The sequence below is a fragment of the Sciurus carolinensis genome, chromosome 8, assembly GCF_902686445.1.
Source record: "Sciurus carolinensis chromosome 8, mSciCar1.2, whole genome shotgun sequence".
Taxonomy (NCBI): Eukaryota; Metazoa; Chordata; class Mammalia; order Rodentia; family Sciuridae; genus Sciurus; species Sciurus carolinensis.
The window spans coordinates 63883895-63898276 of record NC_062220.1 but is presented as its reverse complement, the minus strand read 5'-3'; the positions used below and the strand labels follow the sequence as shown (position 1 = coordinate 63898276).

Below are 14382 nucleotides of genomic sequence, written 5' to 3'. Positions count from 1 at the left end.
CATTCCCCTTTCATTGCTGAGAATTAGTCCCATAGTCCCATCCAAATGCAAGGGAGGCTGTAAAACATGGACTTATTGTATATTCAGGAAGGGAAAATGGCATGACAAATTCATGGTAACATGTTTGTCACAGGGGTCAAAGGCAGATTCTTATGAACCAAACACCCATGAGATAAAAGTACAATGTATGTCCACAGGATCTTCCTGTGAATTCATATTAGAGTTCCTAATAGTTTGGAAGGGAAATAAAATGGATTGTTCTCAAGTTCCCACATATAATACTTCTTTACACTTGCCTCCTGGTCTAAATCTGTCCTTTACCTGAAACTCCATTTAATCGCTTGGATATCCACTACCCAACCACATCTGGATCTGAGTTTCCTCTGGCTCCAGCATCCTATGATTTTCTCTGTGGTGTTCCCCTCTAATATTATCCCTCAGGAATTTAGTTGCCACACAAAACTAGAGTGAGTTCTTGGAATAACCCTTCTTCACATCTATGAACAACTGTGGAGTCTTCCCTTCCATGACTTACACCAGCCTTTCCTCCAGTCTGGATATAGAACAATGTGATGCAGTAGGTCATTCTGAGGGAAGATTTATTTCCATATGCATAGCCTTCTCATTTAGCATGTAAACTATGTTACTTCAAATAATGAAACTAGGAATAAAACTAACTTCAGTCATTCTGTGTATTCATATCAATATTTATTGGGTGCCAACTACATGCAAATGCTTTTTGAGTCAATGGCAATACAGTGGTAAATAGGACAAAGTCCCTGCCCTCAAGGAGCTAGGTTTTCTGCTAGTCAAATTGACAAATACATAATGTAATTTCAGATTGTGATGGATACTATATAGAATTTTATCAGGACAAGGAAAGGATGTTAGTACTGTTTTAGATAGGATGATCCAGCACCTCTGCAAGAAGGTGACCCCAGGAACAGCTCTACATGAAGTGAGGAGTGAGCTGTGCAAAGATCTGTGAAAGAGCAAGCCAGTGGAGGGATCAGAAAGGACAAAGGTCCTGGGATAGGAACAAGTTTGGCAAGAAGGCCCGTGCGACCAGAGCTTGAGGGTAGCAGGCAGTGAGACTGGAGAGGCAGTGCATGCAGGGCCAAGTGAACGTCCCTGGAGTGCTGAGTGGTAATTCATGTTCATGAACAAGGTTGGAGGCAAGGTGGGCCAGTTAGGAGGCTGTGGCAGTAACCCAGGCAGCCACTAGTCCATTGCAGGTAGTATAAAGGCCCAGAGCCTGCCTGGAAGGAGCCTGAGTCTAGAGGTAGGGCTGTGCTCCCTAAAAGTCATAACATGCTAAGATGACTTTCTCCACGGGGTGTGAGTAGTTGGCATTGTGGGAGTTCTTGGGAAGAGGAAGCATCTCAAATGGGCCCAGGGAGTGAGGAAGTCCATCATAAAGAATACACCAGGATGCGTGCAAATAAACTTGGGAATGGCACCGTGAGAAGAGAAAATAAAAAGTTCTTGCTCTTTTGTACATTGTCGAACTTTATTTTTTGGCAGCTTAAAAGAAGAAAAGAGCCTCATATTAAAGGAGTTTGAGAAGATACCTAAACCAGGAGTAAGTATTAGATGTTCTAGAATTTGTTAAATACAGCTTGATTTAAACATCCCTTTATAAGAATCTTCATCACATCAAACATACCCTGAAACATTTGAATACTGAAAAGTCATGACTATTGATGTGGAAATGAGTATCTATGCAACTTCTAAAGTAAATATGAGGGGTGCATATCAGGCTTTAGCTATTTGGCATCTAATTGTTTAGTTCAACAGTATCTGTTTCATTTCCAAAAGAAGTTTCTGTGTTGAGCACTTTAAAACATTCTTTTTGCTGTAACTCTTGCCCTCATAGCTTTCTGAACTCCTCAAGTTATTACAGGAACTCTTTTAATAAAAAAAAAATGTCACTCATCTATTCCTGCATAACAGACCAACCCAAAGTTAGTGGCTTAAAACAATCATCTCTTATTTTCTACAGTTCTGAATTCTTCAGGTATGAGCTGGCTCATTTAAGGCTGGTGTATATCAACCTGCACAAGATTAGTTGGTCTAAGGTCACATTTGCTAGTCGATCTCATGATAATAGAAGGGTGTCCAGCCTCAAGAGAGGGCAAATCCCAATGGCAAGAACAATTTGAACCTCTGCTTAAATCATTTTGGGTAATATCTCAGTAGTCAAAGCAATTCACATGGCCAAGTCTACAATCAAGATGTAGAACAATAGGTTTTTCCTTTAATAGAAGAATGGCAAAGACAGATTACAGAGGGGCACGCACATCCTGGGGAACAGGAGGAATCTGTGACCATTTTTTAATACCATAGAGAAGAAGTAGATCATCATACATCAAATATTGCATCTGCTTTCTGAATGATAATGTTTTTAAAATATATTGATGATTTAATTCCATGGCCAGCCCACAAAAACCTACTTAGCATTTAGTAAAATACTGTTAATTCTATATAAGTACATCTAACACCATTTACAACAGAGATTTTATGGGAAAAAGCATTTTGAATTTCAGTTCTAGGTTGTAGATTACTAATTTTACTCTTTCCTGGTAGCAGTGGAAGGAGGGAGCTACACAGAAATCCCAGAGCTGGTTAAGTAGACCCATCTACTTAGACATGAGTACCATGTAGCCTTCCTGAGTATAAGAAGGCTTTTCTCCCATAAGTCAAGCATTCTCCCAATAATAAGTCATATAAAACATGATCTATTATGATCTAGGGTAGAGGGCATTTGGGGAAAATGTATAGAAGTTAGAGAAGTGATAGTAAGAAGAAAGTGGGGCAGTTAGGGGATGGAAAGAGTTAGACCTCTCAAATATGAACCCTCTTATCTTCAGTTCCCATGTGTGACTCAAGTTAACCATAAGCCAGATATCAAAGATTTTTTGCATTTGATTTTGTCAAAGCACAAAGCTACTAAAAAACAGAATGGACATTGTCATTAATGTTTTTTGGTATGAAATAAAAATTAACTCAGGAAAGGGAAACATTAAAAAATGAAGCATAAGTTTAAAAAATCCAAACCTAATGTAAAATGTTGAATTAAACATGCAGTATAATAGTCATGTCCCTGTCGAAGATGTCAGAAAGCATAAGTTACATTTAACTTTGTGAGGAAGCATTCATGCACTTCAAAACAAATATAATCAAAATGATGAAATTATGTTTAATTCTGTTTTTACATAGACAAATGTTTGCTCAGACTATGTAACCTGATAATTTTCATGACTTTTAAAGGAAATGGAAAAGAAGATGAGAATACTCAGAGAAAGTACTGAAGAATTACGTAAGGAAACAATTCAGAAAAAATTAGAAATTAAAAATTTGCGGGAAGATTTGGCATCTAAGCAAAAGCAATTAGTAAAGGAGCAGAAGGAACTGGAAGAATTGCTGGAACACCAGGTTGTCCTAAAGGTATGCTGCTTATAGTTTAGGAATATTAAACACTGTACCTGCAGGGAGATAAAAATATCTTTGTATACAAAAAGGGACACTATCACACAAATGTGTGTTTTGGAGGATCCTATCAAACTAAACCTAAGCTCTGGGGTGTTTGATAAATACTATTGTTTTAATTTAAAGCCCTGACTCTGGGAAACAGGCCTCTCTAGACGTCATCAAATATTTTTCAATATTTAAAGTAAATGTCACAAACACTTTTGTTTCCCTAAAGAGCAATCAAATGTCATAACCTCTGGTGTGTTCTTGTGTTGCCTTATCCTTGTCTATTTGGTCCACTTCTCTTCCTCTTACCATAAAAATGATAAAGGGCCCATATTTATATCTTAGGAGGTAATGAACTAAAATTCTTTTTTTTTTTTTTTTTTTTTTTTTTTGGTACCAGGGATTGAAACCAGGGGTGCTTAACCACTGAACCACACCCCCAGCCCTTTTTTGTATTTTATTATACAGGTCTTGCCGAGTTGCTTAGAGCCTCATTAAGTTGCTGAGGCTGACTTTGAACTCACGATCCTCCTGCCTCAGCCTCCTGAGCTACTGGGATTATAGGTGTGCGCCACCACACCTGGTCCTAAAATTCATTTTTTAAGAAAAATGTATAATACTAACTCTCAAAAAACAATTTATATGACCTACAGTTTCTTTAAAAATAATTTTTTTAGAGTTATTTTTATAATGAGCTGAACCTTGTTGACTTAGAGGACAATTCTGGTATTATACTTTGACCTCTTTCTCCTTGAGTCTAAGAGCAGTTGGTCAACATGTGCCCCGGTGTTGCCTGGAATAGAGAAACTAATCAGAGATGGATTTATCAGGACCCCAATGAAGCTTGAGTTTCAGGCCCCTCACTTATTTGAACCTCTTCTAAGGGCCTATACCTAATTTACCATTTGTAAGTTTTTACTTTTTTACTTGAAGTGGGACTCCCAAGTACAAGTGGCAGCCTCACAAACTTGAATTTGCCCCAGGATTGAGCAAGTTTCCATAGAAGGATGTTCTGCCACAGTGATGTGTTCAACCTCATGCCTATGTGTGACTCCAGGTCCCAAACTCCAGTGTGATCCTCAGGCAGGAAGGGGCTCTAAGGTAACCAGGTCATGTACATGTGACTCTTGGGGAACTCTCATGAGTCCACAGAGCATGGTGGGAAGTGGTATTAGACAAACTTAACTTCTGATAGTAAATTTAATTTCTTGCCATTTACTAGCTATTTGACTGTGGAGGAAAATGGTTTAAGCATGAGTCTTAGGCAGGGTTCCCTAGAAGCAGTGCCTAAGATATTTAGTAATTGAGGGAGAGCTTGCAGAAGGATCCCACAGAGGACTGGGGAGCAGGATAGAGCTGGGAAAGATGCTGGATCCAAATACGGTTTCTATACTAGAAGAACTCTTGTCTTAACTTGACCCCATGGAGTTCCCTAGATCTTGAATTGTACCACAATGGCTGTTGCCCACAGGCAAGGGGGAATAGGCTGTTATACTGACCCTTAAGCAACTTGTCACAGACTGCTCACCATCTCCACCTCACCACCCACTTACCCTGACAAGACAGCTCTGCTCAGCCAGTGGCAATGCAATGGAGAGATTAATGTGAGCTATTGGCAATTGTCCTCTGCAGCATGTATGGGAAGAGCACCTCCGTAAAGGAACCTGAGCAGATCTCCGACAGTGTTTGTTACTTTCAGTGACATCCTCTTTAAAATAGTAACAAATACTGTCTCGTAAGGTCAGCATGATTGTAAGAATTCTACATATCATAGTTCCTTTTCCTCTCCTGTCTAATTTGCTCATCTTGATTGTTTCTGATCCAAGACTACATGATAAAACATGATTACATTTCTTTAATAGGATGAAGTGGTCCACCATCAAACTGTTCCTGTACAGATTGTAAAAGAGATAGAAAAAATAGCACGCAGAAAAGTGTAAGATTAATATTTTTATTTTGAATCCTTCCCAGCCCAACCTCTCCCAAGTAATATGGGCAGGCTAAATCAAGATACTAATCACTGGACACATCAAATTAGCATCATCATTCTAGAAATATCTGCTTTTGGCCCTAAGTCGTGTATATCAAGTTCTTTAAAAGAAAGTGGTACAGCAAATTGCTATCATTCTTATTTATTTATGGGTCAAGATTCTGTTTCCAATTTATAAATCATTTATATGGAAAACTTCAATTGACTTTAACAGAGGTAGGGATACATTATTTAAGTTGGTTAGAATTTCATGGTCCAGAAGTATGTTAGCCAGCCAACAGCCCAAATGATGGTAATTCCTCACTTTGCCATCTAATCAGGGTATAGCACCCTCAGACATTTGGAACAGATTTGAATTCAGAGGTCATTGAAGAAATTCTCAGGGTTTCAAAGAACCAAAAAGAACAAAGATTAGTGAAGATACAAGTATTATGGAGAAACAATATAACTCTGGTGACTGATCTTAAGAGAGGGAGGGGCATATGAAGCAGAAATGGTTCTAAAAACCAAGTTCACCAGCATCAAAGTTGAGAAATTTAGGTCAGTCCCAGGAAGCTAGTCAGGATGTGGATAGAAGTACAGGAGATTACAACACCTGGGATCTGGGGAGGAAGTAGGGAAGCTAGGCAAATTCTGCCACCAGTGGCACTTGGACACACCTCTGAGATCACTGAATTAATGACTAGCTCTTTTGACAGGTTTTGAGCATGGTCTTGAAATAAGCTACTCTTGTGTGTGTCACAGAGAAATGGAAAAGAAAAAAGTTGTCTTGGAATATGAAGTCAAAGAACTAAATGACTCCCTAAAGAAAGTTGAAAACAAAATTAGTGCTGTAGTGGAAGAGAAGGAGGATGTAATAAAGGAAGTCGAAGGCAAAAGAACCTTGCTTGAAGTCAAAGAACGAGAATATAACCAACTGATCAAGCTACTGGAATTAACCAGAGAGAATGAAGCCACTTCATTAACTGAAAAGTCAGTTATATTTATGTGTGTTCTGTCATCTAAATTTTTTATTCAACATATAAGCAAGGATTCAAAATATACTCTCAAATGCTTTTATGTGATTCATTAAGACTTTTTGTTCTTTTTTCCTTTTTATTTGTGTGTTACTGGGGATTGAATCAGGGGCACTCTGCCACTAAGCTACATCCCAAGTTCTTTTCAGTTTTTATTTTGAGACATGGTCTTGCTAAGTTGCTTAGGACATTGCAAAGTTACTGAGGCTGGTCTCAAACTTGTGATCCTCCTGTCTCAGGTTCCAGAGTAGTTTGTATCACAGGCATTAAAAGAATTTTTAATCAACTTTTGCCATTAATTTAAAATATGTTATTGGACTGGGGATGTAGCTCAGTGGTATTGTGCTTACCAAGCATGCACAAGGCCCTGGGTTAAATAAATCCCCAGCACTGAAATAAAATAAGATAAAACTTTATTTATACACACACACACACACACACACACACATACACACACACATATATACACACATATAAATACACACACATACATATACATAAATAGAGTATAAATGTATATATACATGTATAATACACATATGTAATTTATTTCGAGGCATTTTTTCCATCTTTTACTCATACTTTTCCTCAATTCTCTGTGACCAAATTTCAAAGACAAAAATCCATTAAATGCTGTAAGTTTCCAAAATGTACTTCTGGAAAATTATATCACCGGTGTGTGCTCTACAGTTCAGGGATTTCACCAACCAATGTTGTTGAGGTAATCATGACTATTTCCTAATGGAGAAAATTCATGATGTGATTCCTTGGGAGAATTTTACTTCATGCTTTTTTTTCCCCCAGTGCTTGTGATTGAAGCCAGAGCCTCATGCATGCTAGGCAAGTGCTCTACCACTAAGCTACATGCCCAGCCCCAACTTACCATTTTTAGATAAAATTTTAGGGAAAGTCATGGCTTCTCTCTCTGTGCCAAATGTTATTACATTGAGGATTTATAAGACTATAACTCCAAATGATATCTACTCACAGCCTGGTTACTTTGGGCATTATTTATAATTTATGATTCTAACAAAAGAATGGTTTTGTACATATATACTGCGATGCTGTCTTGATAGGTTTTATAAAACAGGTAGGACAGCTGACGACAGATCACTCTCATTTTCTCCCTGTACCTGGACAGAGGGATCTTAGATCTCAATATACGAAACAATATCATCGACAAGCAGAACTACCATGATGAACTTTCTCACAAGCAAAGAGAGAAGGAACGAGATATTCGAAATTTAAAAAAGATGGAGATGCTCTTGAAAGTGTCCTCAGATGCGCTCACTCAAACTCAAGCCTTGCATGAAAGGCTTCTATTAGAGGTGAGTGCTGAAAACTTCTGTCTGGTTTTTAAACTGAGTGCTATCTTTTGAAGTAAAAATATTTTGGAAAATTGTTTTTGGAATCAATAGAGAAAGAAGAAGAAAAATAGGAGGAAAAAGGCAGTTTTCAAATGCATCAGACCTAGTATACAGTTTATTGTCCTATAATGTTTTTCAATCTCTTTTAAGAGCCCAAGACCAGAGAAATGTCTTATTTGGATCAGATAGCAGCCTGGCTAGCCATCTAGTTCTAGAAAAACTAGAGGGTTCACTACAGGGTAGGGCTGAGTGCATCGCTGTTTGTGTCAGTTGAAAGTCAGATTCAGAATGGCATCATGGCAGACTATGACCATCAAGGACCAGATCAAATCATGTACATATGGTCAGTTGGCTTGTACCTCCAACTAGCCAAGGACTATCCAGATTCTAGCATTGCTTTTCTGTCTTTATATATGTAAACCTTTTTAAAAGCCAAGGAAATGTTTATAATTAGGGTGAGATTATGAATATGGCTATTTTATTATAGTGGAGAAGACTACATCATCAGGCCATGTTGATGAGCCTCAAAATGTTTCTCGGTACCCTCTCACTACCTGAATGACTACAATTTCCCACTGGCTGTTTTCTGTAGGTTCTATTCCTTTCATGTCCAATCTATATTCCATTTCGCTACTAAATTAAAATTGATGGATGTCACTCACCTATGCAAGACATTCAATGGATCCTTATTTAACATAATTATAGAATGAAAGAACTAGGAGGAATCATAAAGATCATATGATCTAATCAAGGCAAATAGATGTCACTCCAAGTATCAGTACCATTCAATTGTTGGTAGCTCCTCATAGTGACCATGTTGCCAAGGATTCTGTGGCCAAGCACTGCCTTGTCAGATAGGAGCTCTGTGGTCAATTAGTGATGTCTGTCCTAGGCATGGAAAGAAAGATTTTCTATGTACTTCCTATTCCTCATCAAGTTTTCTTCAAATTAAATGTTATTCCTTCTGTTAGTTCTTTCAGTATGTCTTCATTCCCTGTGTGACACCCTTATAATACTGTTATTTGAGTTTTCGGTTTTAAAACTGAAGGATACAACTCCCTTTTAGGCCCCTATTCACCATGCACACATTTCTTGTCACTCCATGAGCCCAATATGCTTATGTCATAATTTTGGTTAGTTCAGAATTTAGTGTTTACATTGATATGAATATGTAAAGTCTATGCACACCTGAGCCATGTAATATTATATAATTGTCCTTTCTTATAAAACTAGTGTCTCAGGAATTTATAATCATCCTGTTTTTTCATTTGCTTGTTTTTCTATGTACTTATCATTAGTTCAACCCCAAGCCCTTCTCTCCAGTTGCCTGAATTTCCTCTGTGTGTTCAAACATATTTGATAATTTATACATTTAATCTTCTTAAAATAAATCATCCCTGAGCATTATCAGTGACCTCTAGCAAAAGATAACAGGAATACTCCTGTAGCTGAATGGGTTATTAAATCACACATTGCAGCAAGGGAGAACACATAACCACAGGGAAAGGAAGGAGGTCTCAGTAGAGGAAATTAGAAGGGAGAAGAAGGTATTAGCCACACTTGGACTTGTGTCATGTGATGTGGGGAATGGTTTAAGGAATGAGACTTAGCCTTAAATTTGGATGTTGTCAGGAGATGAGAGTAATTTTATGGTTGAGGATCTTAACAAATCTTACAGAAAAGACTAGATTGAGGAAAGCTGTAAATTGGTAAAGAAAATTGTAAGTGGGGAATGTATGCTGTTTGGTGGCTTGGATGACATTCATGTTTTTACCTGTATTCAAACACAATTATGAAATGGTCTTGGTTTTGTCTTGCTCCATAGTCACAGAGTGACTTTGTCAGAAGTTGATGTTTTCTGAAATTATTTAGGATCAACAGAACACCAAGGCCTAGCTGTGAGTGCTCAGCCAGCTCCTGGATATCAGGGCTGCTTTTCTCTTTCTCAGTCTCTGATCTATTACAAACTTGTCTTATTTTTCTATGTGCCTACTGCCCTGCTCATTTTTGGAGCCTCATGCTACCATCTTGGTGAAATGTTTTGCCTCCCTTCTGAGATTCCATATTCCACAGATCTTATCTCTCTTTCACTCCCTTTTTTGAAAGGATGAATGCCTTCCAGTAGCTTCATGAGAAAATGAGACTGGAAAGTAATTTTTTGGGAGGGTAGGAGGGTACCAGGGATTGAACTCAGAGGCAGTCAACCACTGAGCCACATCCCCAGCCCTATTTTGTATTTTATTTAGAGACAGGGTCTCACTGAGCTGCTTAGTACCTCACTTTTGCTGAGGCTGGCTTTGAACTCAAGATCCTCCTTCCTCAGCCTCCCAAGCTGCTGGAATTACAGGCATGCGCCACCGTGCCTGGCACTGGAAAGTAATTTTTAAAGCGCTTTGGTGTCCGAAAATGTATGTATAAAAAAAAGAGAGAAAAAGAAAGTGCATGATATAAAATATTTTTCTTTCATACCAGCTGTACATATAATTAATAGTTTAACTGGATATGGAATTTTAGTTGGAAATAATTTTCCATTAGCACAAAGACATTGATCAATTGTCTTGTAGCTTCTGAAGTCAGAGTTAGGAAAATCTAGTATTATTCTGATTCTAGATCCTTTAGGAAGTCTTTATTTTTCCATGCTGGAAGCTTGTGGGATCTTCTACTTGCCACCAGAATTTTAAAATCTCACAGGGATGTCCCCACATGTGAGCTCCTATTTTTATTCATTTTTCTGGGCACTTGGTTGGTTCTTTGTATGTGGAAACATGTCACTCAGTTCTGAGACTTTGTCTTGAACTGTTTCTTTACTTTTGCCCACTCCATTTTGTCTTTTGACTTGCCTAAGGGAGATTACTTCAATGTTTCCATTCAACCCTCTACTCTTTCATCTGGCTCTTATATTTTATATCTCCATAAGCTCTTTTTGTTCCCCGAATGTTTCTTTTTCTAAAGTATTCTTACTCATATTTCATTTCTTATCTCACTGAAGATACTAGTCATGATTTCTACTTCTTCCTGCAGGGACTTTATTTTCTTTAAATCACTTTTTCCTGGATTTCATTGATTGTGTTGATTGTTTTGGTCTCTTTCTTATTAAAAACTTTCCTCCAATGTATGGTGATCCTTGGCTATCTGTTTTTATTTAAGCATGGGACACTATAAATCTAACCAGGCTCTGATTCCAATGGTAAGGCTTATAGATTGATCTAGCTAGACCCAGAGTACATAGGAATGGCCCCTAACTAAACAGGAGTTTGCAGTGGAACGCTCACATTGTCCAAATCTTGACAAATAAAAACTATTTATATTATAACTATCAGTTACTGAGTTCATAAAATAGCATCAATGAATATAAAACTAAAAGAAATTAAAATGTATTAAAATACTCTCCCTTCACTGACTTCAAGAAAAAACTCTGTTATTGTCCTAGAACAGTTTCAATAAGATACTTCCTCTTTGACCTATGACTTTTAATTAACTTGGCCACTGCCCACAGATGGCAGTACTTGAAAATAGGAGTCAGGCCAGTCACTCCCTGAACACTTCATTCTTGCATGCAATCCAAGAAGGAAAAAGATTAAAAAGTGAGCGTCAGAGGGTTCTGGCTATTCTTCAGAATTTATTTTCCCCAGAGACAATTTGATTCTCCTATGGCATTTGACTGTTCAGAGAGATTCTTCCAGAAACTTAAGACACAAGCCTCATGGATGTTTTCGAAAAATATCAAAGCATTACCCTTAACACTGGGGTTTCCTGATACCAAATACTTAGGATGTTTACAGCAACAGAATAATATCTAATTTCTTAACTTTTATGAAGTTATAGATGGAAAATCTGTTGGGTGCCTTTAGTTGACATAGTAACTGGTGGTGTGTAATCATATTTTTTGTCAAAAGTTTATAAGGTTTCCTGGTCCCAGGTAGCATTTATGTGCAGATTTGCCTACCCTTGGGAAGAGAGCATGGGAAGCAGCCCACTCCTAGTCCACTGGTAGCAGAGAACCCAGTGGAAACCAGGATGCTTGCTGGACTTTGTCTGTCCAGAAAGGCTTAACTCCAGTTTCCAGTGGAAAATCTCACTGGCTTCTTACCCCTTCCATCAAGTCTCTTCTGATTATTCAAGTCTTCCTTGACCTCCCCCTTTGCAAATCTGCTATAGCAATTATCTGTTCCTTAAGACCACAAGATCCTGTATATTGTTAAATGGGTCTCAAGACCCTGATTCATCTCCCTAAATCAAGTATGTGCTCCTTGACAACTAGCTGTCCATGTAGGTGAGGCCATGGGAAGCAGGACATCACTGGGCACCCAAGGGTAAAAAGGTGGTCCTGCAGATCCACAGGTTCAAGTGTCCAAAGACACTTCAGCTACTTTTTTTTTTTTTTTTTTGTATTAGGATTGAACCCAGGGGTGCTTAACCACTGAGCCACATTCCCAGATTCCCAGACCCTTTATTTTTTTTTTATTTTGAGACAGGTTTCTTGCTAAGTTTCTTAGGGCCTTGTTAAGTTGCTGAAGCTGCCTCAGAGCATGGGAAGAGCATGGGAGCTGCTGGGATTGCAGGCGTGCATCGCCACGCCCAGTAACACTTCAACTACTTTAAAACAGCAGCTTGACTCTCAGAATGATCTTGTTAGGTGACCTTTAAATCACTAACTAGCATGATATTGCCCTCTTGGGACAAGTTTTAGCCAATACTTAACCTTGGTGCATGGAAGTATGTGCTGTCACAGTAGGAAATCAGCCACATCAGATTGGCATCACATGCTTCTATTTTAATGGTCTGTTGTGGTTTGGATGTGGCAGCCCCCAAAAGCTCATGTGTGAGACAATGCAAGGTTTGGAGGAGAAATGATTGGGCTATAACCTTAACCTAATCGGTGAATTAATCCCTGATGGGATTAACTGATGGTAACTGGAGGGCATGGCTATTTTGAATCTGGCAAGTGGAAACCTCTCTCTCTACTCCCTGATCACCATGTAAGCCTCTGCTGCACTTAGGCCATGATGTTCTGCCTCACCTCAGCCCCAAGACCTTCTATGGACTAAGACCTCTGAAACTATGAGCCCCCAAATAAACTTTTCCTCCTCTGCAGCTGTGCTGGTCAGGTCATTTAGTCACAGCAGCGAAATAGCTGACCAAAACATGGTCCAAAGTGAAGTAGGCTATAAACACCCCAAGGTGTCCCTCTCTGTGGCCTCAGATGGCACCTCTTCCCATATCAGTTGCCATGTGTCCTCCTCATAAAGAATCTATCAAGATCATTTCAAATAGGGCAACAAAAACTCATAGACAGATTTTGCTCTCTCCCCGAAGAACTTAAATATAGGGAAAAGTGCAAACAAAATTTAGGTATCAACAGAAAAGAGTCTTTTATTTTGTGTAAGAACTTTCTGGCTACTCATCAAACCATGAATCTCCCCTTCTGATGGTGGATGGGTCTGTGTATCCTGCAGGCCTCTGCAGCCAAGAAAGCCTGTTTTACGTTAGCAGCTCATCACAGCAGGGAATGCCTACAGACATCAGCTCCAGGGTTGCAGCCAGCAAAGCATGATTCTCCTCCACCACTATGGAGTATTTTGTTGCAGTTCTACATAGCAAACTATGCCCTCCAGTTTTTCAACAGACCTCAGCCGCTCCCTGCCAACTTCTTTCCAGGTTCTTGTCTTCCAAATCCAAGGAATAAAATTCATGGGATAACAGAAGGCAAGAGTGAAAGGAATAGGATTTATTCAAGTGTGAAACTCTCACAGGGGCAAGAGGGGACCTGATAGCAGGTGGTCACTTGAGTGTGCTAGTCTAGGGGTTTCTATAGCACTCAGGTCAACACTATTGGTCCAAATTTATGCTAATCAGGGTTTGGAAAAGCACCAATGCTATTAGTTAGTCCTGTAATCTCATTCAGGTCTGCCCCACTTCCCTTTCCCGTGACTTGTTGGGAAGCAGGAGGTTAAGGTCGTCAGATGGTGGATGCTCAGGGTTCTGGGTTATGGTGCTGTGTGAAGTGGGCATCTGCACCAGGCCAGGTTGTGCTGCCTTGGCGCTCTCTGCACCTCACCTGTGCTGGCATGGTGGGATCTGCAAGGCTGTTGCCTATGCTCACTACCTGCATTTAAGCCCACCCAGCCTACAGCTCTGCTGTTCTGGGACAAGGCCTTGGCTTCACTACATGAAAGAATCAAACCGGTCCCACTATTACTAAGAAATAGCTTCTATTTTTCTTTAACCTATAATATTTCATAAATGAACTCATGTTTTATAACCATCACTTGAATCGTTATAGTATATGTATGTTTTCAAAGTGCTGAAGCATGATTTAGAGAGGTAGTGTGATGCTATAGTAAGGTCACGGGTTCAAGGTTAACTGCCTGGGTTTGCACCTGTACCATTAAGGCAAATTGCTTAATGTGTTTGTGCCTCATTTTCTTCATCTGTTCATTTGAAGATAATAGTAGTATCTAAACTAATGGGGTTATTGTGAGGATTAAATAAGACCATACATATATGCCCTTAGTGTTTTCCAAGCACCTAC

The 14382-nt window shown here is 39.0% G+C and overlaps 1 protein-coding gene across 3 annotated transcripts in view; it reads left to right on the top strand.

Annotated features, from left to right (window-relative positions):
- The window catches only part of Ccdc146 (coiled-coil domain containing 146), a 143887-nt gene that overhangs the window by 113689 nt on the left and 15816 nt on the right, over positions 1-14382 (top strand). For all 3 annotated transcript variants that reach the window (XM_047561034.1, XM_047561032.1, XM_047561033.1), the window contains 5 exons: positions 1525-1582; positions 3271-3447; positions 5340-5413; positions 6212-6439; positions 7625-7811. In XM_047561034.1, coding sequence (XP_047416990.1) covers positions 1525-1582; positions 3271-3447; positions 5340-5413; positions 6212-6439; positions 7625-7811 — 724 coding nt within the window. The remainder of the gene's footprint in view (positions 1-1524; positions 1583-3270; positions 3448-5339; positions 5414-6211; positions 6440-7624; positions 7812-14382) is intronic.